Below are 24905 nucleotides of genomic sequence, written 5' to 3'. Positions count from 1 at the left end.
TACAGTTTAATATATCTACTTCCTGTAGTGTGCGCGTGTGTATGTGTGTGTGAGAGAGAGAGCGATTGATGTGCAGGTTTGCTGCAGAGGTGATTTACTGCCATCCAGTGGACATTAAATGAACAACAGAAAGTTACTGTCTTTAAAGGGCTCTAAGCTTACGTAGTACTTGATTCATTTGTAGTTTTAGGCACAACCTTAACAATAAATTGTGGCTTTACTCATTATTATTGAAGGTGCACATCTGGAAAATTCATAGCCCTGTTTGGGAAGAATTTCGATGTTTTGGGTTTGCATTAGATTTTTCTACAGCAGGGTGGGCCTAGTGGTTAGCACATCATTCGAATATCAGCTCCGACCTTCCTCTGTGGAATTTGACTTCGTATATTTCCATGTTTGCATGGGTTTTCCTCCCAAATTCCAAAAACATGCATGTTATATTGGGTTTATTGAGGACTCTAAATCAGGGGTCACAATTTTTTTTTCACCAGAAAGTGACCGATAGCCTGTAGAACATCATTGAAAACAACAACAGCAATCTTTCTGAGTGATTAAGTCCACAGGGCACCACATCGGTGACCCCTGATGTAGATGTACAAACATCTACAGGATGTGTTTTTTATGTTGAAATGTTACATTCTAGTGTCTCTATATTCTGTGCTATTTCCACACTAGTTGTTTATTTTTTTAAGTACATAATAAAAGGAGAAATCTACTGAAATCATCTTTTCAGCCATACTCACAATTTATTGAGCTGCACCAGTATTTGGGGGTTCAATCAATAGAGGGTGCATAGCAACTCCCATCCAGATGGGGGAGCTGTACATTGAGGGAACAAGTAGTCGCCTTGTGACTGTCAAAAAACCATTTCATCATGCAGTCTTCATGGAAAGGCTCTTTAGAAAGTACCCTTCTTATGTTCTTGAGTTTTTGACGCTGCATTTGAAACAAAAATGACCACAATTCTACTTTTACTGATATTCAAAAGATTTGGTGTAAAACAAAACAAACAAAAGCTACCTTAGCGCCTGCTCACACTGACAGTTGGTGAGCGGCATCAAAGGGAAGTCAGCAGAGTTGAGCGTCGGGGCCTCGTGGGGCATCTGGGAAGAGCGACACTTGACGTTTGCGGGTGACCCATTGGAGGAAAGGGCTGCAGTGCGCTTCTGCTTGCGAGTAAAGGAGGACTGACCAGCACGGGAGGAGCCATGAAGAGGTAATTGATGGGGTAGTGCAGCAGGCTTAGGCAGTTGGCCGCGTAGAGGTCGGCGTAGCGCATGAGCTGGCTGGCAAACAGCGTCTGTCTGGAGCCGCTTCGAAGTAGGCTGCCCATCCGGCCGTAGGACATGTCCATCCAGGTAGTTAGAATCTGAGGGGGGTTACACAGGCAATCAAAACACCATCAACTCAACAATTGTCTGTCTTAAATCCTAAAAACATAGCCCATCCATCGATTTTCTTAAGCGCTTGTCCTCATTATGGTCACGGGTGAGCTGGAGCCTATCCCAGCTTACTTTGAATAAAAGGCGGGATAAGTCGCAGAGCCTGAAAGGCCTCTGCTGACCTAAACACTATCAGGAGCACTGACCTACATCTGAAACTGAAATTCTGATATTTCTTCTATGAAATTGTATTAATTTATTTCCATCAATCTGTTCCCTTCATTTCATAGCGTTTTCCCTGTGATACCGTATTTACCCGTCCTCCGTCCGCGACCGGGTCACCTTTCCGCCCTTGTCCCTCCGTCCTTATTCATAAAAAAGAATCGTCCCCTGACCCCGTCCGTCTTTGTCCTTTCAAAGCACTTCCGTCCTTACATTCTGTCAGTACGTCCTCCCCACCGCCCAAAAAAAAATAAAATAAATAAAATTAAAAACCATGGCAGAGTAGAGGCTTGATTCATTCATTACCATTATTTAAAGCAGTGTTTTTCAAACTGTTTGCCTAATTTGTGTGCCTGTGCAGTCTAGCGCCTGGCAGCGTAATCATGTCTTTACTACATTGTAGTACTCTTCCATACCAGCAGGTGGCAGCAGCAGCAGGTAGCCAATTGTCTTTGTTTAGAGACAAGCAAATTAGTGACGCATGTTTATCCAAACAGGCCCATGTTTCACACTGAATAAGTATCAATATGAAACATTATAAAATACTTTTTTCTTTGTGTTTATTGAATTCCTTTTCAAGACGTTATAATATAATGTCATTCTTCAATGTTAAAAAATGCTTACATAAACACTATAACAATTATCTTGTTAAAATAAGCTTTTTTTTTCACAATTTCAGCTGCTGGTGTGCCGCGGCATTTTTTCAATGAAATAAATGTGCCTTGACTCAAAAAAGTTTGAAAAACACTGATTTAAAGCTCATTAGCTGGCTAATTTCCTATTCACATCCACTTACCGGCTGGGAGTATTGTGAGCAGATTGAATTGTTTATAACTGTTTAAGTGTCAACCAAGATAGCATTTAGCTGCCAACACAACCACCGTCGGTCACCAGACTACGGAGCCCGCCAGGGGACATCACGAGAATATTTAAGATTGCGTCATAACGCAATACTATTGCGTTTCATTGCAACACTTTTGCGTTATAGCGCATTAATTTTTCAGTTTTTCTTACGTTATTTTGCAATAAAAATAATATCGCAAAATAACGCAATGTTATTTTAGGAGGAGAACGAAGGACTTCCACTTCTGGGTCATAGCTTTCAGTGTACGGCAGCGCAGTGTTTAACTTCACTTGAAGACATGTAGGGACGATCTTAATCTAACCTAATATGTGGTGTAAAGTTTGAACTAATGTGTGAACAGTACAGCAGTACGACATTGCATGTACACTACCTTACCTTCATTCTAGTCTGAATGCTGCTGATGTCAGTAGTGTCCTGATTGCCACTGTCCAGGTGCCTGCATGCAACAATATCCTCACGTTACCAATAATTGTGAGAAAATGGGGAAAAGGTCATATTATGACAACAAAGGTGATTTTTTTTCTTGTGTATAAAATTATAAGATGTACAGTGTATAAACTGTATGTTAAAACAATATTTCATTGATGACAAACTGGATGAGAAACTCACACACATGCTTGAATTTTAACTGAATCCTCTGAGACTGGCGATTTGAAGTTATGTCAGGGGTTGTATATGTAATGTTATTAACATATATTAACATTTCATTGTCAAAGTGAGCAAGCCAATTAGAACATTTTAAATTGGTGAATAATTTGTTTAAAGCGGAAGTCAACGCAAACATATTTTTTTCAACAATATGTTCTATGCAAGCCCGCTATTTGAAACAGGGCATTCTGAAAAATATTGCGTTTGTGGAATAAGTGTTATTCCACTCGTTTTTAGCCATCTCCAGGGGTGGCCATTTTGTCATCTGTCGACTAAAAATGACATCACAACTGCTCACAACGACCAATCACGAGTCAGATTCAGAAAACAGGTCAGCCGTGATTGGTCGTTGTGAGCAGTTGTGATGTCATTATCAGTCGACAGAAGACAAAATGGCCGCCCCCAGAGATGGCTAGAAATGAGTGAATTTTGCTGCTTAACTTATATTCCACAAACGCAAAATGAATCAGAATGCCGTGTTTCAACTAGTGGCCCTGCTGGGAACATATTGTTGAAGAAAATATGTTTGGGTTGACTTCCGCTATCAAAATTTTTTTTTAAAAAGCACACACATGCAGACTGGCTAATAGTCTAGATTTGTGAAAACCCTCACCCTTACTTTTGCCAAATTTGGACATTTGAGGTTTTGGTGCTATAAAATTAAAAAACTCATATATTTAAGTATATGTTTAGGTGACAGGTGTTTGATTGATGAATCACCAATACGTTCCCAAGGAGTTCCACTTCTACGCCTTTCTGTGAGTCTCTCTATCTTTCTGCAGCCTGCTGGTTACACTCTAAGCTCAGTGGCTACTTCCTGTTTGAAGTTTCGCAACTGTACTGTTAATGGCTAGGTATCGTCTCGGTCTTATAATGTCAAAATGTTAACCGCATTACAAAGGTGACTGTTTAAATATCAATTCTAAAATCAGGAGATTCATGGATCAAACGTGTGTTGTGATTTTGCAATTCAGCTCCTTGTTCTGCAAAAAGTACTAAAACACTTAACAGTTGGACATGTGCATTGAACAGTTTAGAGAATGTAAAATTAAGTTCCCATCTAAAGGTTAGAGTGGATTGCATTTTCATCCTGAAATTTCACCTGGTAGCCCAATATCCCGAACATTTTGTGACTAGTGTAGAAGAAAACAGCTTTTGAATAAAAGTCCACTGTCTCGACCGCTTCGCCTGACACAATCAAAGTTAAAACACAATTACAATGCGTACGTACTTGTAAATCTCAGCTAGGAAATTGTCAAGACATTTCAGCTCTTCAAACCAACCTGAAAAAACCAAATCTGTCAAAGACTCAATCACAAATGAATTGTGTGAACAAAAATGGAAGCACGGCATACTTTTTTTCTCCTCCCACACTCGTAGCTCTTTGGTAAGCTCCGGAACCACCAGGAACGTTTTCCAGCCTTGGCGCTTCTTCGACTTGAGTATGTCGCCAAAGATATGATCCCCCACGTAGAGGATGTCCTTACCTTTGACGTCCAGCAGGTTGCACACGATGTCTGACGAGCCTGAAGCCGTAAAAATAATCAAAAGTAAGCTCGGAGCTGCTCGACTGAAAAATAGCGAGTCCTTTGTTCGTCTCACCTCCGGAGTACACGGTTCCATGCTGGAGAGCGCCGGTGTACGTCCCGATCCGAAGTTTCCCTGTGTCCTGGATCCCAAATACGGTTAAAAATTCCAAAGTAGTTGGAAATGATCGGCAATACTCAGGTGGAGTTGCTTCTGTCAAGTTATGTTTGGTGCTGCCTTGACCGTTTTTTTAATTTTTTTTATTTCAAACGTAAGAAGCTCCATATATGATGAGGAAAAAACCTTGAACGGTTTTCACATTTATGATTTTCATCCCTTACCGTTTTCTGAACTGATCAAGGAGTAAAAATCACTCTTAACACACCACAGGGTAATTGCTGTGGAAAATCTTTTAAAAACACCTGAGAGTTGGGCCTATTCTTTGTTCGAAAAGGGAGGAAATTGCTCAAATTCATAGTACTGATTCAGCCATGCAGACGGTTATTAGTTACGCGGCAATGACGTGGCATCATCTTTAGTAGACGTCTCCATCAAATGAGGAGATCAAGGAGTGTTACCATATCCTCAAAATATTTCTACCTCTTCCCTCCTGGCTCTGAGATGATAAGACGAACCCAGTGTTCCATATGACCTTTTTTTGGGGTAGGGGGGGTGTCATCATCATACTTTGTGTGCATGCGTGTCACATCACGGACACGTTCCGTTCACATTAGAAGTCGCATTTGTTTTTGTAATGTGAGCAAGTACCTAAAAAGATAGGCTTTAACAACAAATGCGAATTGGGTATCATGCCCTGCAGTGTGAACATAGCCTTGGTGATAGTGTACCGCAATTATGCACGGTATTACTGTAGTATGATTTTCTCAAAATGTAATTGATATCAATTTGAAATGTGGCTTTTAAATTGACCAAATCGAGATTCAACCGGCATTACGGCGCTATAATGTACTATTGTATAGTCCAATATTGATGTAAGGCGTCAAAAAGCAGGATTTGTTTTTCATACCGTGTCGACTTGTCTTAGCACCGTGCCCCCTGCGAAGAAAAGAGGCTTCCTCGTATCCACAACGATGAGGTCAAAGAAGGAGCGCCACGACTCGGGGGAATCTCCAGACTGCTGTGGGGCGGGAAAGGAAGCAAGCAAGAACATGTAGTGTAGTAAAAAAAACAACAACTTTAAAGCCAAGTTGCATACTTTAAAGAAAGCCCCCTATGCTGTTGCCATGGCAACAATACTACACCTAATTAAACAGTATCTTTTATTGGTGAAGCTGTCAGGCTGTAGTTTATGTTGTTGTAGCACTAGCATTGGTGCTAACTTTACCAGATGGAGTTGTGTGTGTTTATTTCAAGCAGAGGCGTGTCTAGCCCATTTTTAGAAGTGCTGAAGCAACCATACAGACAAAATTTTTTTAGAGATCTTAAAAATTGTACAAACCATACCGTACTTGTTTGAAACGTAACATTTAACAACAAAAATAGAGTACACCCCCCTTTTGCTTAAAAAATGATTTGATCCAACTCACCCCTCCCACCCCATGACGTGCACAGAGCTGTCTGTACTAATGGTGGGTGGGGCATCGAGCCACCATTAATCTTGGGACACTACCCGTAGCACCCCTAAACCTCTTATCCTATAATTTCAAGACCAAATTTTCTAAAACTTGATTCGCTTTTTGCTTTACCTTGTTTCGTATCAGTTTGTGGTCATATCCGAGTGAAATGATCTTACCTTGGCACCATTTTCAAGAAGGTATGTCATTACGGCCTTGATAAAGGGAGGAAGAAGTTCAGAGTCATTACCAGTCATATTTGTAGGACTTTTTCTATAGTTTGAGTCAGCGTTGGAGGCCTACCTCAGTGTAGTTGTAGTCACTGTTGGTGGCAAGAAAAACCTTGGCCACCTTTTTAATCTGGCTCAAGAGAACAATAATATTGGGCTGGAAGAAAAATGTTTCAATATTTATTAAGTTGATTTATTTGTGTAGGCCTGTTTGAATCAAAATTGTGGGGTTTTTTTTCACGTGTTGTCTCATTAGCCAATGTACGCATTTCTTTTATATTAAGACAAATATAAAACTATTAATTCAAGTTAGCCTCTTTTTTCTGTGTATTGTTGATGAGTTTACCACTTAAAACATTTACAGCAAGTAAAATGTTAATATTTAGGTTTTTTTTTCTGTGTATCACTGGTTAATTATTTTAAATGAATATATTGAATTTTCTTTGCATAATTTCTGTATCATTGGTCAGTTCATGCGTGCGGGCCTTACATCTCTCACAAACAATAGGAACAAAAACAAAAGCGTTTTTGCTCAGCATACATCACATTATACTATATTAAATACTTGAATTTATTATTTTTTTTTTTTGTTTTTACTACTCACGTCTTGGACAATATATTTATCAATATTCTTGATGGTCTGGTCTTTGAGGATGCCCTGCACAAACCGAGAATGTATCACTTACTATGCACCAGAAGGGAAAAAAACAACAACATCAATGTTGTGTAAAGGTTACCCTGTCATGAATGAAGTCCATTGCGTCCCGAACATCCTGGAACATGCTTCTGTATGACATGAACAGGTCGCCGTGGTGGTAACCTTTTAGCACGCTGGGGGGGGATGTGAAGTTTTGTTATCTTTCATTTGGTTTGTAAAAGGGGGTGGTCGAGCAAGGAGGTTCATGAAAAGTGCATGCTCACGGTTTGTATCTGCTACATTTGGTGAAGAAGTGCACAAGGCAAGAGTAGAGATATGTCTCTGCAAAAAGGTAGATAACACAGTTTAGTTAGGGCTAGGCGTTTATTTGTATTTGTCCAAACCCATTTTTAGAGTGATAGCAAACAATACTATGTACAGATTTCAGGCAGACGGGGGCGGCGAAGTCGTATAGTTCCCTGGAACATAAACATGGACACACATATACACACACATACACACACACACACAGCATTGTGGAGCAATCATGTGTGTCCACTGAGATGTTAATCAAGTCCCCACATAACGTAACATTATACTGGTCAACACATTTTTGCAAAATGTTTTAATCCAAGATGGAAATAAACTTTTCTAGATGATTTTTTTTTTTTTGCTGATAACAAATCTGCCCTTGTTTTTCGCTAGCACGTCAGGTTTTCATAATAACCATAATAAATCGTCACTGTACTGTGAAAAACACTTATGTCCAATCCTGGGGGGGAAAAAAAAAATGTTCATGTTAATGTGATGTAATGTGGAAACACCATTCACATAAAATTAAGAATAAGTATTTTTCACAGGACAGCGACGATATGTAATATAGTGATGTATTTAGTAATATACATGATTTAAGGGTTAGGTTCAGCAACAGGAGGATTTTTTTTTTCTGAAACGACACAGTAACGCATAGTAAAATCCATACTGCGCAAGCTTTTATAGGTCAAACTTAAAAACAAAAAGAGACACATAAAGCCATCTTTGATTAAAATTTGCTGCTGACCAGGGTTATCTTTAAAAATGCTGGAAGAGACTCCACACTTTAATTAACCTGAGAGATGATTTTTTTAAATTGTATTTAGGGGGACGGGGGGGGGGGGGGCGTGTTAAATGAGGGGCTCTAGAACAGAGATTCTGAAAGTGTGATTGCAAGAATCACTGAATTACATGTTAAAACTGTACATGTTTTTACAGCGGCTTATGCATTTTTTCAGTCAGGTACACTACATTATTTTTTTTTTCTATATTTAAGCATAGTCTCATAAAGGGGCAGTTCTCAGCGTTTAAACTGATAGCAAGATTTGAATGTACCCTCATTTCACTATACAATTAATGTTATCAGGTTGAAATTTTATTTTTTTGGGCAGTAAAATGTTATGCAAAGATGTTAGCAGAAATGTTGCTAATCCTGCACCGCTTCTGAATTCTCTGTTAGCTAGTCTTATGCTGTTGGCAAACAAGGTATGGGCATTTTTTTTCACTTTCTGGAGGTGGATATTCCGCTCTGGTTTCAGCTCACAAAGCCCAAGGTAACAGGTCAATGTGAGGCCATGGTAGTGTTTCTGATTTGAGTGCGCCCGTGAGTGCACGAGAAATGATTGACACCTCGTCAGGTATGGCTTCTGTCTCTAATGACTGGTCGTTTTTACCTGGGCAAGGCGGTCAAATCAAGCTAAGAGGCACAAGATTGGTTCAGAGAGGGCTGATGTTTTTCACTAACTCATGTTAACTCATTTCAGACGAACACTTAGGCCTACTACGCTACTGTATTGTACTTATGGTGGTACTTATGGAGTAAATAGCTCGAGAACGAATTGTCAAGAAGACGGGAAGAGTGATAAATGTGACACCTGAAAGGTTGAAGAGAGTGTTGAGAATGTAGAAACGGTCCGTGTCGTCTCTCTGGATGAACTTGTTGGGGTAATAGCGGTCAATCTCCTCGCTTTAAGGCACCAACAAAAGGAAGGATGGGTCATTGTTGGAAAATCCATTGCTGTTTTTTTTTTTTTTTTTTTTTCCATAATACCCTTTGAGGAACCAAAAGCCGTGACTGCACACTAGAATGTTCCCGTTGGAGTCCACCTTCAGGAGGTTTCCGTATGTGGTGTCGATCACTAAGCCCCTGAGGGAAGGTGGGCGACATGATTGGTGGCAGCGATTAAAGCCGGCCAATCACACCTGAAGAATGTTGTTTGAGTAAAAAAACCAACCTTGTGGGGAAGCTTGGGTCATACGTGTAGCGCAGAATCTCATGAGGGTAGCCGACAGACGCCAATCTGTCCCTTAAGAGCTCAAAGCCCAGGCTCTCATAGTCCGGAGACTTGTACACTACAATAAGAACACACAAGGACAGCAGCATGACAATTTAATCTTAACACACTTAATAGGCATGAAACGTTTTACTGATGGACTGTGATAACATTTCGAACACTATTATAGTGGTGTGATGTTGGAATTATTGTAAATACAGTCGTGCTTTCATTTACAAATTGAATGAATGCATTCTTTATTTCAAACAGCTAAACAGACAAAATTAAGCTAACATAAAATGAAATGACAATGTTGTACCGAATTAGATTGTACATAGTCGTAAAGGAGCAGGAAATACAGTTCCAGCATCCCAAGCAAAACATTTTGATAATTCAGTGGACATTGAGCTTCTCCTTCTGATGTGTGTCTCTTGGCCACCAGGGGGCAGTATATCACATACAGACATACTACACACTTATTTTATGTTTATTTTTAATTGTCGTCTTTCACAGAGGATTGTTGTCTACAGATATTGTGACACCACGTTATACGTATTTACCATGACAATGTTTCCTTTGTGTTAGCATTAAGCTAGCAGACATCGAAAGAAAAACAACTTAAATGGGAAGTCAACCCAAACATTTCTTTTCAAGAATATGTTCTATCCAGGTCCACTAGTCGAAACACGGCATTCTGATTAATATTGCGTTTGTGGAATATGAGAAATCCATCAGTTTTTAGCTAGCTCAGGGGGCGGCCATTTTGTCACTTCTGTCGACTGAAGATGACATTGAAGTTGCTCAGGGCTCAGATAACGACCAATCATGGCTCAGTTTAAGAAAACAGGTGAGCCGTGATTGGTCGTTATCTGAGCCCTGAGCAAGTGTGATGTCATCTTCCGTCGACAGAAGTGACAAAATGGCCAAAATTCCACAAACGCAGTATTAATCAGAATGCCATATTTCAACTAGTGGGCCTGCATAGAACATATTCTGGAAAAAATATCTTTGGGTTGCCTTCCACTTTAAGTGTCATTCCCTTTGTCTTATGTTTAACGTTACAGTAAACTTAAGTTGGGAGTGCAAATCAACTTGAAGCAAGTACTTAATCTTTTTTTTTTTTAATTATCTTTAATTTTTACATAAATACTGAAGATGAATTTGCTAAATGGCTGTTTGTGGTGAAATATGCTGCCACCATAGCTAGACCCCGTTACTCCAATATTTGCTCATAACTCAAGACAAAAAAATAGCCAATTTCGAGGAGCTCATAAATTATGTTAGTCATAATTTAAGGTAGGTACCACTGTACCAGTAAATGTCTTTAATTGTGCTAATATTGAGAACCGGCAAAATATCTGGTGACTATAATGGTAAATTGAATACCATTTAATCTCTAGAGGTCTTTCGGAGGCGTGGCTGTACTTACTTGCCAGTGTGTAGTCCATGTCAAAGCCGTAGCATTTGATGTTTTCCAGCGTCAAGCTTCTGTTGACAAAAATCCTGTGACGGAACACAAGCACATGCAGTAGTTGAGGTCAGCTGACGTGACCAGAGAAAATTTACGACTCAACGTGGCTGAGATTTACTGAGACGAATTGTCGCAACGATACTATGCTCATATAAGACTTGTGTGCAGGCTCTTTATGTCAGGCCATAGATTTTCAATCGGATTTCCCTTTTATTGTGATTTGAATGTATGTTTTGGGTGGTTGTCCTGCAGCCGAAAAGTAAAATGACTGTTCATCTTTAACTTGCTACCAAATGCAATGAGATTTAAGTGTCATATCCGGCAATTATTTTAAACAATTGTGCTGTGGATATTTGCCACAATTGCAACGCTCTTGAGTTAAGGCAGTGGTGTCCAACCATTTTCCACTGCGGGCCGCACAACCAAGAAACACGAAGGGTGAAGGGGCCTCTTTAATATTCGCCACTTTATGATAGTGATAAAAAGTGCTGTGTAGGTCAAGATAGGATAAGTAGTTCAATATATTTAAAGAAAAACAGCCAGCAAATCAAATAGATGTGAATATTATAGTGTGAAATTGATTGGATTTTTTTTCAAATTTTTCTTGGAACATTACGACTTTTTCCTTTTTTTTTTTTTTCTTCTTCTTTTCAGTGTGATGCTAGTCCTCACTTGTGATGTTGTGATGCTGCTCATGTAAAATTTTACTTTTAAAATATGCCGTGGACCAATTATAAAAAAGCAAGCAGATGTAGCATATGATAGAATAATAATTTTTGATTGCTATATTGCAAGCAATGCAAGAAGGACAACATCTGTACAGCTGCATAGAAGGCTATTTCGGTGAGCATATATGGAAGAGGTGATTTTGCCAGGCCTAATAACTTTTTTTCTTTTCAGCTTGTTTTGGCAGTTTTTCCAAAAATCTTACTGGTTTATAATATCCATCTTAATCTGCGGTTATCATTTTGTGACTGCCTGCAGTCGTGGCTGTAGGTAGACCTGGGTGGAGAGACTGACAATTGACTGACAGTCACATATAGTCAAGAAAGACTCTTGCGTTTGCTCTGTTAGGGACCAGGATGGTCCAGGTTTCAGCCTCCAGATCATACGTATAAGGTGGCTACGAATAATTAACACACACACTCTTGTTTGGGCTCTGAGGATCTTTCTGCTTGAGATCAATGTTGCAAATTATTCTGGAGTATGCACTCATGGGACTCAGATGATGACAAATATCCCTTAAGGGAGCATGCAGTTGAAGCAATAATGGAAGGAATAATTTGAGTATTCAAGTTCCGTTGAGAATCTCTCCAAAAATAATGTAAAAATAAATACGTAAGGAAAAACTCACTTTTGTCCATTGCTTCTGCTCATCTTGGAGTCGCCACACAAACATTTTTCTGTTTCCATGGCGTCTACAATTGCTGAGATCGAAAAATCAGCCTGTCGCGTTGTTGATGAGGGATGTAACTTGGCTCGGGGTTGTCCACATTTAAATTGGCCAAGTGACGTAAACTGCAGAGTGCCGCAACTCCTCCCCCCTCGGGTTTGTTTACTGCCGCACATTAGCGGGTTGAGGGCTATGCGGCCTTACAGATTGTCACGCAGATTGTGTTATCAGACGTGCACACGCACTTGCGTGGTGGGTGCTGCACCCCTGAGGGGCTCCTTAAAACTACGAGTTTCCTAATGGGAGTCAGGCTCAACAGAACCAAAACACACATTTAAATATTAAAATATGCTCACTGACCACTTCATTAGTGCACAACCCAACGGGAGCCAATAAAGTTCTGTCTTTCTGCTCCCTTTCGATTGAAACTGTCAGAGAGGTAGTTGCTTTTGTTATACGTGTTTATTATTGTAGTTTTTAGCAGTGCACTGCAACATACTGAGAGCTTTTTCGAATAAAACAAAAGTTAGCCTTGTTTTTGATTGGATCTGAGTCCCTTTGGGTGTCAACGTGCACACCGTGTTCATATTTACTCATTTTCCTTTTTAAAGTTTTAAAATTATAATTGCGCTATTGATGTTGCAACCGGATAGCCACATTTCCATCTTGGCTCAATGATTGATTCATTATGTTCATGTGACTATGCAATTCTGGAGGTTTTCTACTTTGTACAATATTATGAGCGGACACAAAATATGCATGGCCAAAGCTAAAGAATCAAGTTTGTCCTGCGTACAATTCAAGATGTTGGTCATTCCAATTGGTTAAGCATATTGAGGGTTCCGCATGCTGAGGTTACAGAGCGTGTTACAGTCAAGTACAACAACTTAACACAAACACAAAGGCATTTATTGTTCCTTTACAAAAATCACTAGATCACATTGTGTTGACAAAAAAAGGCAAAGGAATATAATCACATCCACGCAAGCTTTCGAAATCAAGGAAAAGCATCCTAAAAGTTGTGTTTTGTTGAAAAATGTGCCAACGGGACAAGTACATTTGCCAAGTAAAAATAATCTAGCCTCGTGTAAAACATACATGCGCGTAGCCAAAAACTAATGTGTTCTCACCAATAACAAGCATATTTTTCCAATACAAACATATTTATAAAAGTTATTTGATCAAATTGTTGAAAGTTTTTCTGAAAAAAATAAGCAACTGCAATCATCTTAAATCAATCAATAAATAAAGTTTAAAACTAGCGACAAAAAGCGTACAACAAATAAGCATGTTTACTACTACGGTCATAATTAAGATTTATATTAAAACATTTAACACTGCCATGTAGATGATTGTAAATACGAACTTTTAAACAACAAAATGAGCCCCATTGTCCTCCATCCTGTGAGATAATTTGGTGAATAATGTGAATACAGATAAAATATTACATTAAAAAAAAAAGTTTAAATTAGTATATTGTATCATGTAAAGTTGTTGATAAATTGTTTTTTGTTTTTGCGATAATTGAGTTTCAAGCTTGAAATACAAAAATGTGTTCAGCAATTGCAAGAAAAAAAAGCAGCATGTATAATCTTTGATAAGACAATTTTAGGACTGTGGCAAGTTCAAACAATCAGTATTCATAATAGTGCAAAAATCTTTGTAAGATTTGATCTCATTCTCATCAAGATAGAAAAAAACCCACACACATGTAAGAAAGAATACCATCATTTAATCGTCCTTGTTTCAAGATATTTTATCATTATCTTTGAGATTTTAAGTTTTGCAAGTTCAACTTGAGGAGGAAAGCTAAAATTTGGTCTCATAGGTTTTACAGACTTGACGTGGCTGCTCATATCTTCTTTTCCCCTTCAACTTTCCAGACTTGCTGTGCATCCGTTCAAAGGCGTCGGCGATCTCCAGAGCGGTTTTATTCCTCGTCTCCGGCACGTTGAAGTACACGTACAGTCCAGAAGTCAAGCACACCAACAAGAATATGAGAAAGCAGAAGGAATCGAGATTCTCCTGGGATGGAAGCAGTTGCACTGTGGGTAAGTTTGGAATCCCAACCTGAACTTTCTGCATATACACGTACACATGAATGAGCTCACCACTAAGATGGGGAAGACCATCCCCACTATAAACATTCCAATCCAGTTGATGGTGCAGCCGACAGTGTATGCACTCGCTTTGAACGTCTGAGTGAAAACGACACCTGGAATAGGAGGTATTACTCCGCCTACAAGGCATGAACAGATTGCAATAATCATTCGGGCAGGAAATGAGTCAAATGGGGCCTGCTTAGTTAGTAAGTAAGTAAAGTTTTTTGCAGTACATGTCGCAAACATGGACGACATTTTAACTGGTTAAATGTTGAATCCTGCGGCAGCACACCAAACTAACATAACGTGGCCGCCAAAAATGGCTCATCGGGGAACCCCACCAACATGGCTGATAATACAGTGGGACTTGAGCCCGGGAAGCCTCAGCGAGCAAAATCCATGAATCATTTACGCTCCCCTTAAAAGGTTTGTAATGGCCTTTAATTACCATAAAGCACTACTTTTGTCTAAATCAGGAGTGTCAAACATACGGCCCGTGGGCCAGAACCAGCCCCCAAGGAGGTTCGATCAGGCCCGCAGGATCATTTAAATGTGAAAAAAATGACACGGAATTAATTTTTTTAATACGATGCAATTTGTGAGTTATACGCTAGGGGGCACACTGTTTTGTAGAGTAGAAGACAACAATGTTTAAAAATTCCTTTCTTTATAAATCTCGTTTAATCTTAAAGTGCATTACTATATTTTTCAATAGTAATTACTTGTTAAAGTTTTGTGCCTTTGTACAATCAGTGGGATCAGTTGCAATGCATATATGCGGATGATAAAAGTAAAATTGCACATTTGTCTAAGGAAATCGAAGGTGTTTCATGAAATGTTTTGTAAAAGGAATGTTCATTAAATTTCAACGTTTTCCTAATGTTCATGTGCTTCTTTACACTAAAACAGAGGAAATACATCATATTTCTTGTTAATTATAGAAGAGTAAGGTATAATTTTAATGGTCCAACCTACTTGACATCTGTATGTAACCCAAAATGTGAAATGAGTTTGACAGCCCTGGTTTAAATCAAGGATGGGCAAGTGGACCCTTGATTCATTTTCAAAATAAATGACTACAAAAACTCTGATGAACATTCGCGGATGGAGGACAGACTGGCAAAATAGGGTAAAGTCCTTTGTTCTTATCTCAGTGTAAAACATACCTGGCCCAAGGGAAAAAGTGGAGATGAAGATGAAAATGAGGGCCATGCTGCAGTAGGATATCCAGGAAATGTGATGCTAGGTTAGAAACAAAGACATAAGTGTCAGTTCTCACTTTTGGTTTGAACGCCTTCAGATGCAGAAATACGGTTGTTAGTGTTGCTCACCTGCAAATAGAGAGTGGTGGTGAGGAGGATGAGTGTAACAGACATGGTCATATATCCTGTGAAGAGCAGCACTTTCTTTCCTGTGCGCTCAATGATCATGAACTGCAATAGCAAACATGGAGCAAGGCACAGAGCAAAGTGTATGAAGTGTTGTAGTACAAAAACGATTACACAGAGAAAAACTACCACAAGGGGGGGCTATAATTACACTGTTGGCTAGGGCATTTCTTTTATTCCGGAAAAAAATACATTTGGGTTGACTTCCACTTTAATTAAGTAGTGGTTGAACGACTTTTTTGTAGATGATGTTACGGTGAGAATATTTGAGTCGATGCTGAGATCTATAGTAAATTTCCTGGTATTTAACCAACCTTGTGCTTTGTTCCCCCTTGCATGTTTTCATCTAAAGATGTCATTGCAAGCACATGAATGCACCGGGGGGGGGGGGTTCTGTACCCGGAACAGTAGTGATGAGATGGCACTTACACACACTAGCGAGGACAACATTTCACACATCCCTGTCCCCAAAGTGGCATATCGGAGCTGGTGTTCGTGAATGCCTGCTGCACGAAACACTTCGTAAGAATAGAAGTACACCTGCAGTGAAGCAATAGTAACAATATGTTTAAAGCCAGCTTAAACATTGAGAGGATCCTCTCCCGTAATGATTGCTTGAAATGGATTAACATTTAAACAGTGAAGAGCATAATAAGTCCACTGCATTTCAATGCGACACACAACATATTCAAAGATTGTGGAGCAGAGAAATGAGGCTGAATTATGGGCAGATAACAAAACACTCACCAGATAATTGTGTTTTCCCACATTTTCCAATATAAGGCGTTGTCGACGGTTTACGTCCTTCTCTTACAGATGAAACCTAACATGTTTAAAAATGGCTCCAAAATAAATGCACAAAACTACCGGTACATTTCAAAACTAGGTAGCCATCAATTTGCTGGGTATCTGTAATATTTTGAGGTGGTGTTTATACATTTGTATTGTTTCATAGTTAGAACAGCTGTAGAGAGACCATAAGTACAACATGGCTTGTACTGCGGTAGCGTAGGTTTGTAATAGAGACTATGCTGTGTTCTGACGTACGTGCATAAATATTCAGGCTACGTTACTGTAGAAGGGACGGAATGCCGCCTGAAGCTAAGGACCCCCGTATTTATTTATAACATAGAGCCGTGGTTCTCAAAGTCTAGTACGCGGTCGCCCTCAAGTGGTTTGTGAAAGAATTACTGAATCAATTGCAGATAAGTGTTTATTGATTCAAAACATGAAATAAAGTCAAACAATAGAATGTTTTTTTTTTGTTATTTACAGTACTTTTCTACTTAAGTACAATGCATTTCATTCACCATACTTAATCTTTAAGAAATGTTTGTTTAAATATGTTTTTCAAGTATAATTATTATTTAACTTTTATTTGCTATACATGTTAATAGAGTCATTATGAAGTAAAATGTTTTTCCCCTTTAAAAGCAGTATTACTGTTTAAACTGTGCATAAGGTTACTTTGGTTTCTAATAATACATTTAAGGAATAACCCTCTCGTTTTTAATTAACACTTGGGCCAACTTTGTAATTTTAATTTAAATGTGTTTTTTTTTTTTTTCTTCAATTAACCTTTATGTAACCAGGAAATATCCTATTGAGATTAAACACCTCTTTTTCAAGGGAGTCGTGGACAAGAGGCCTCAACAAACATACGACTGAGTTACATATTGAACAGTTACAATCGGAACGTATCGTCACTGTCCTGTGAAAACACTTATGTCCAATTTTGGGAACAAAAATGTTCACGTTATTGCGACTGCGATGTCTGTAATGTGGACACACCATTCACGTAAAAATAAGAAAATGGAAAAAAATGGACATAAGTGGTTTTCACAGGACAGCGACGATATGTTATATTTTGATGATTAGGGCGGAATTTTTTGCTTTGTGAATACGATTTGAAATTGTGCATTGACAGATGTATGAGACAAGAACTTGCACTGAAAACGTATTATTTGAGTAGTTTTCCTGGTATTTAACCAACCAAAGTGGTCAGAAAGTCATCAACTTTTTCATAGCCTGTATAGTGTATAAACACGACTGTTGCATAAATATTTTTCATTTTCTACATGACGTGACTCACTGCGTTGATGCCACAAAGTTGCAGCGAGGAGAAGGTCACGATGACGGTTGCCAGCTGCCAGCGAACGCTTCTTTCCCCAAACAGCTCCATCACTGAGCGACTTCGGATGTTCTGGAAGGCAACTTTCTCCTCCAGCATCTCCTCCACCTCCCTGCGGTGGTCCTTGTTACCCCAAAGCCTCGTCAAAGCTAAGCGGCCGTGAAGGTTTGACTTGGCGGATGGACTCGGTATACAGTATGTGCAAAACGAGCGATTCCGAACGTGTGTTCGCACCTTTCTCGCAGGCCTGCCGGTCCCCACGGTTCAGCAACAGGAATTTGGGGGACTCCGGCAGGAAGGGGAGGGTGATCAGCTGAATGAGCGCGGTGAAGCCACTGAAGCCGAGCAGCCAGGGCCATCTATCCTCCGTGCCGAGTAACTCACTGCAAAGAGGGTGTCTATGAATTAGCACCAATCTGAATGCCAACATGTGATTGCGTAGTCGCTGTTTCCTATTCCGATGATTCCATCCCTTATTATGCTCTTTGTGGTCACAGGTGAGCCGGAGCCCATCCCAATTTAACATGAGAAAAACTCCAAGCACATGAAGGCGGGGATATATTATAGTCCGATGAAACCAAGGCTGAACTTTTAGGTCATCATTCCAAAAGGATTTTTGGTGCAAATACCACATTGCTCGTAATCAAAATAAAGTCAGTTTAGTACCGTCATGCTTTGGGTCCGTTTTTCTTCTGCTGGCACTGGGGTCTTAGATTAGGTGGAGGGAATTAATGAACAATGCCAAGTAGCAGTCAGTGTTAGCCAAGGTTATAATAGTTTAGGAGATTTCATTATAGTTGTTTTTAATTTTGTTTTGACTTTTATTTACTTTTAATTATTTTTAGAGTAAGTTTGGTAGTTTCTATCCATTCTTATTTTTAGAAAATCCTTCATTTTTGTTTAGTTTTTTAAAAAATATATATTTTTAGTACTAGATTTAAAGCGGAAGTCAACCCAATTTTTTTTTTCAAGAATATGTTCTATGCAAGCCCACTAGTTGAAACAAGGCATTCTGATAAATATTATGATTTCAACTTTAGGGTTCAATTTTAGGCCCCTTGTTGTTCAAATTAGACATGCTGCCTCTTGGTGGTCTTATCAGGAGGCACAGAGTGAATTTGCATTGTTTGAATTTCCCCACTGATGACACGCAGCTGTTTGTGTCTCCTAATAACACAAGTCCATTGGATGTTGTTTTTAACATTTGCTCATGTCTTACTCCTGAAAAATGTGTTCCACAATATTTGAATGGATTGCGAAGCCCCTGTGCTACTGTCCAGCAACTTCACGTCTCACCTGAGCCCCAAAAGCTGGCCGCTGAACTTCCCCATTGCGACGAAGGTGGCAATGGTCACACCCACCATCCCTTGCAGCATCTTTGGGGTGCATTCAATAATGTACAAAGTGTGAGCAGAGAGACTGATTCCTGGAAGTACACGAAAGGAACATTTCAGGAGGTGTTTGTGACCAAGGAAGTGAAATGAAGCAGATTTAGCAGGGAATTTAAAAAAAAAAAAAAAAAAAAGAAAAGAAAGAAAATCATCAATTTGGACAGACTCCAGCTCACTCGAGACCCGAGTGAGAACGAACTGCATGGAAAATACATGGATGGTTCCGTCACCAAAAATGGTTTTCAATATCTCAATGTTAGTAAAAGTGAAGACAATTTGTAATTTCGGTACAAATATTAACGAGAAACAACATGCAGGTGCACATTATTTTCTTTAGCGGCCACATAAATGGATGTGGTGGTCCGTACTGGCCCCAGGGACTTGAGTTTTACACATGTGCTTTAGGGCCACCTTACTTTTCATTTCAAAGTGAGTGTTCGGTACACTGCATTTATGCAATCCAATTCTCCTTCCCGCCAGCACGCCTTTTTTTTTTTTTTTTTTTAAACAGATGCAACATGAAAATCTGTGGGAGAAACATTTTATTTGGAAAAGTATCATATCTCCTATGGATATGATGCCCCTGAATTCTACAAATATTAATAACAATAAAAGTAATATAATTAGAATAGAAAAAAAAGTATTTACAACTAAAATAGCAACAAACAAAAGAGAAAAACAAAAACAACGCACAATTCCTAATGACGTGATGTTTACTCCGCGTTCTGCTTGGTGTCAATGTCCAATTTGTGAAACATATCACACAAAGAATTCTCAAGTAAACACTCTTTTAATTTTCATCAGATTAGTCCATCTTACTCTCGTTATGGTTCTGAATGGGGCGATAATTCAGCTGCTACTCAGTGCAGGGGTGGATCTATTCCCGTGCAATATGGGGACACAGACCACCATGAATTTACTATACGATTTGTCTTATCACCTTTCACAGAAAGCTATGATGTAGCAGCTTTTTAAAATATGTAAATATAATATATAAATCAGAACATTATTGTTTTGCATATATTTGCCTACATTGATGGTTTAAGAACAATTACAGAACATTCAAAGTGGTCCTTACACCATTTGATATTTCTTGTATTCAGTTGTGTATTCAGTTATGTTTGGACACGGCCTTTGGGGCAACTGTACTTTTCGCTCTCTGAAAGTCAAGTAAAACCAAATAGTCTAATATGTCTGTGTAATATTAAATGACATTTTTTGTCACATTGCACATTTGTCTGTCCACATATATTGAACCAGAATAATAAACCTATTGCTGAATGACTGTAATACATCCACGCCAGGCTTTGGTATAATCTGTTTAGAGGCAGAATTTTGCACATACCTCATATTTGTTTTTAATTGGTTGCAAGTGCGCCAAATGTGACAAGGCTTGCTTAAGCGGGGTCCCTACATACCAATAATTGGGCTGAATTTGAGCCCCCCCGTCCTCCTATCGCTATCCATTCAAAGCCAGCACAAGCTTGATTATCTGATGTGTGAATGATTATCCAGACCGATTATCCTGTGGTGTGGACGGTGTTAAATGTTAAACCTGTTCAATAATACGTTGTAAAAAAAAAAAAAAAAAAAAAGAATGTGGGGTGCACTCACAATTTCAAAGTTTCAACAAACTTTGATAACATTTATAAGTCGGCAATTGCACTAATTAACACTGATGCCACAAATGTCGGTAATTCATATTTGAAAGTTTTTCCAACTTAAATGATTTAGACCCAAAAAAATACAAGCTTTTTATGGTGTATTTTTGATCAATTGCTGATATCAACACAGATCGGCCGAGCCACAGAACTCAACGGTTATGACGTGAAATGTAAATGTGTGGTGTGCTATGTTGGTCATCTTGAGTACGCCACACATTACAAGAGCATTTAAAAACCCACAATCGATGATTATTATTATTTTTTGCCTTCACCAATGTTGGTTCTCACACATATTAACAATCACTTACAAATCAGTAGGTGTGTACTGTGCTTTATATTCTCACCTGAATTGATGCCGTACAGAAATCGGCCCACCATGATCATTTCAAAGGACATGGCTGTTTGGCTCAAGAGCATCAGCACAGCTCCAATTATAGCCACAAAATTGTTTAACAAAAGACATTTTCTCCTGGCAGGACGGCAAAACAGAGACCTGCATGAATGCCAAGTGTAATCGAGAAAGAGAAAGCCTTAATTTGTGAACTAACCTGCCAACTGTCGAGAGGCAGGGAGCTGCCAGGAACGAGCCCAGCAAGCCCCCGATGCAAAAAATGGAGACAGTAAAGGACCAGATGAGCGAGACTTGCCAGTCTTGTAGGTAAACGTTGTATCTCTGTATGCATGTTTGGTTCACCAGCTCCTTGATGTACTGCAATTAGCGCATGGAAACGTTGTCCAATTGCATAATTGCTGATATCCGTACATGTTGGACTTACGGCGGACGGGGACGTCACCGAAGATATTCCGAATCCATATTGAAATGTCCCGCCGATGCCTGAGATGAAAATGACAACGATAACGCGAGGACAGTCCAGCTGCAAAGAAAAGAGAGGAAGGTGCATATTTATCTCACCGATATGCACATTGGAATGCAAAATGACGTGATGAAAATAGAATTCCGACCTACCAGGAGTCTTAGGTGCCGTAGCATCGTCGGTCTGTTCAGGGCCTACCTGATGAATCACTGACATGCTAATCTGGTGTTCCACATTCATAACGCTGCCCTGGAATGATTAACCTTACCGTCAGGCTAAAGAGTTCCCGTGCAGACGACCAAAACTTTGAGCGGCCTGTAAAGGGTTATTTAACCGCTGTCATCAAACCAACTGAAGATCCTAGATGAACTTGTTGCATGTTAATGGACCTGCGCGCACTTTACAAACAAAAGCCTTCTCCAGGCAATTGCGATGCTAATCTTCCAGAGGCGTCTCGGCAAACTCCAGTGGGAGTGTTTAAAACTGTCGTTGTGGGAATAAGTTTCCTGCGGGGATGAAAGTCCTCGCAGTTTCCAGTCAAGTGCTTGACACTTTGTATGTTTGAGTTTGCGCATGACTTCCCGCCCCCTTTGCAGAACTTGCGAATTCCACTCAAGCTGCTATTTGTCTCCGTTGCATTGCAAACTGCGCAATACGTTGACATATGACGCCACAGGGTGGCTCAGTATATTCTGACAAAATGTTCAATTTTGGCCCAATTCTCCACATTTGCGCCATGGAAACGGGTTGGCTTTTGAAGGAGGATACGACCTTATGCACTTGATTTTCCTTTGACGATTACACACCAACAAGCAAATAATAGTCAACTACTATATGCGGTTACATGCAAGTCAATTTGGAACTGTTGGCATATTTAATATCGGCCGCCCACATACAAAATGAGGCTGTCTTAAATGCCCCCCATATGGCCGTTAACTGCCGCTGAAGCCATCTCGAAGCTCCAGGCTCTGCCAAGCGTGCACTTTTAAAGCAGATCAAAGTGGGCTCTCTTACGTTGCGAAGGGAAGCTTACGTTTCCGGAGCTCTCTAAATAAAACGTGAAGGCATCGAAAGTGTGTTTACCGCTAGACAGTGCTGATATGTAATGGAAAGATGCTGTTTTACACTCTTCCCCGTCGCAGTGTATTTCAAGTCAGTGGCCAAGAGGTACCTCTGGCTTTTGGAGAAAATGAGTGCAATCTGTCCTGTCCCAATCGCCCCTCCAGGTCTGAGGTAATGATTAAACCCATAAAGTCTTTTCATTCTCGGGGATGAGTGACATTGACCTAAAGGAATGGTTCGTAGATAAGTCAAAAGATGCAGTTCCAAGTTGTAGGTCAAATTATGTGCGTGACTACTATGTAAGTGTTGTTATTAAGAGCAAATGTCTAGCAATGAATGATTTCCATGTTCTTATTTCTGTTATCCGGTCTTGAAGTGCATTTTGATTTTGGAAGGTACGACAAACTATTTTTCCAGTATGCTATCTGTCATCTTCCGCTACAGGTTATTTCACCTGTCATCTGAAGTAATAGTGTGTATACACATTTTTTTTTTTTTTTTTTAGCACAGTGGTGACTTGAGATACAAGTTAAAGTCGTTCCAGGACCACAATTGTAACTCAAAACACTTTGTATCTCTAATAATCTTAAAAATAGATACTATGATACTGTACTTTTTTAAAACATACAGTAATGAAATAATGAAATACAGTGGAAAGAACGAAACATTTTCTCCCCACATACTGCTTCAATTTAATAAACATTGCACTGCTCCTGTTTTTTTTGCCCCCTTGGCCATATATTACAGATGTACTGACATTCTGCACCCATGTACAGTGGTACAGCTGGTCTCAGTTCCTCAATAAAGCGTGCTCATTTTCATCATTCCTTGCAGAGGATGAAGAATATATGCCTGTGAGTATTGTTATATTATCTGTTTCCATGTGTTGCTCCACTGTTTGTGTTCAAATAGCCATTGCTTCAAGGGTTATGACGCCACAATATGGATGCTATCTATTAGTCCTTCTATGGCATTTGGCATTATTTGCTAGCATTAAGTTACGTAAATAGACTTACCTATAGAAAAGCTATGTGATTATTTTAAATACACATCGTGTAATTGACTTAGTTTTGTTTAGTTTGGCAGGAAACTTCAGCTGGGAGTGGCAGTAAACACTTTGAAGCCTCTTTTTTGAAGAAGAAGAAAAACTGTTCACTTTTTGCCAATCTGCTGCTATTGTGAAGTGAGTTGAGTTCACGACCACTATTAGACAGCGGTTAACCTCTTTTTACACTTGCATGACAGTTAAAGGGAACCATGAGGGAAATTACTATCAATGCTTTTGCTGTATTTTTTCATACTTGCTTTCTTTCTTCAAAAGTACATTTCCGCAGCTCAATCCTTCATCGTCAATTCGTCATAATACAAAGCAGACTTCGTGTTGACCCACACCAGCATATGTATTTATTTTATTATACAGAACTAAACAAATTTTTACACTGATGACCGTTTCAAATGTTACATGTCATTCAAAACCTTTCTTATATCATGAGTAAAGGTTCCAGTACATAATTATTGTGAAAGCATTTATGGTCGCATAAAATCCAAGTTCACTTTCGGGGCGCGGCTTGAGCATCTCCTCTGTCGTGCAGATTCTCTGTCTACACCACTTCTTGTGAATTAGAATTTACAAACACGTCAGCGCAGTTGCCATATATCAGTCTGACAGTGGATATAAACCTGCGATTCCAAATCCCGCGTGGTGCCATCATGGCCTTGAGCGTGATATTTAAGGCAGATTGACCGTAAATCTCCTTCTCAATTTAAATGGCCGTTATGTCCGTTGCAACGTGACTAAAACCCAGCTGCATTTCAGCTATCAGACACAATCGAGAGGCAGAAGTGGAGATAAAATGTGAAAGGATGTTGTTGGGCAGGGCACCTTTTGTCATTTCTCTCTGGTGTCCTATGTCAGGGCTGGACTGACCAACGGGCATAGCGGGCTGATGCCCGGTGGGCCGCCTTCTTTGTTGGCCTTTGTAGTGCTATTTCATTATTATTTTCCTTACAAAAATATTTTTAAAAGGATTTTTTTCCTCCCTTTCTCCCCAAGAGAGCGGCCCAATAATGCGTTTGCAATATAGACACCAAAATAAA

General features: G+C 39.5%; 2 protein-coding genes and 1 long non-coding RNA gene across 6 annotated transcripts; 1 reads left to right on the top strand and 2 right to left on the bottom strand.

The window, feature by feature from the left end:
- Positions 1-721: 721 nt before the first annotated feature.
- Positions 722-12356, bottom strand: nt5c2l1 (5'-nucleotidase, cytosolic II, like 1). 2 transcript variants are annotated; one of them, XM_086053223.1, is made up of 18 exons: positions 12217-12356; positions 10821-10894; positions 9353-9470; positions 9169-9264; positions 8993-9084; positions 7370-7427; positions 7186-7279; positions 7053-7106; positions 6522-6605; positions 6398-6433; positions 5672-5782; positions 4720-4786; positions 4473-4643; positions 4349-4400; positions 2845-2905; positions 1193-1369; positions 1021-1103; positions 722-936 (listed from the first exon to the last, which is right to left on the bottom strand). In XM_086053223.1, exons 1-18 carry the CDS (start codon positions 12273-12275, stop codon positions 915-917), a joined length of 1509 nt encoding a protein of 502 aa, XP_085909349.1. In that variant the 5' UTR covers positions 12276-12356; the 3' UTR covers positions 722-914. The 2 variants fall into 2 exon arrangements, with proteins under 2 accessions (XP_085909349.1, XP_085909350.1); XM_086053224.1 differs by having other exon boundaries at positions 5672-5779.
- Positions 883-23632, top strand: LOC147135371 (uncharacterized). 3 transcript variants are annotated; one of them, XR_015089810.1, is made up of 4 exons: positions 883-1216; positions 14139-14306; positions 17856-18041; positions 18122-18766. It is a non-coding gene; the product is annotated as an uncharacterized LOC147135371 (long non-coding RNA). The 3 variants fall into 3 exon arrangements; XR_015089808.1 differs by lacking the exon at positions 883-1216 and adding an exon at positions 6267-6418 and having other exon boundaries at positions 18122-18765; XR_015089809.1 differs by lacking the exons at positions 883-1216; positions 17856-18041; positions 18122-18766 and adding exons at positions 6267-6418; positions 21408-23632.
- Positions 13890-21931, bottom strand: slc2a11l (solute carrier family 2 member 11, like). Its single transcript, XM_086053225.1, has 12 exons — positions 21899-21931; positions 21708-21806; positions 21480-21640; positions 21276-21400; positions 19173-19302; positions 18111-18259; positions 17838-18025; positions 16175-16285; positions 15689-15790; positions 15524-15599; positions 14367-14494; positions 13890-14280 (listed from the first exon to the last, which is right to left on the bottom strand). Exons 1-12 carry the CDS (start codon positions 21920-21922, stop codon positions 14065-14067), a joined length of 1509 nt encoding a protein of 502 aa, XP_085909351.1. The 5' UTR covers positions 21923-21931; the 3' UTR covers positions 13890-14064.
- Positions 23633-24905: the final 1273 nt, after the last annotated feature.

Source organism: Filicampus tigris, chromosome 15, assembly GCF_054856515.1.
Source record: "Filicampus tigris isolate MCC_2025a chromosome 15, RoL_Ftig_1.0, whole genome shotgun sequence".
In the NCBI taxonomy this organism is placed as follows: Eukaryota; Metazoa; Chordata; class Actinopteri; order Syngnathiformes; family Syngnathidae; genus Filicampus; species Filicampus tigris.
This window is presented reverse-complemented; position numbering and strand designations above follow the sequence as displayed.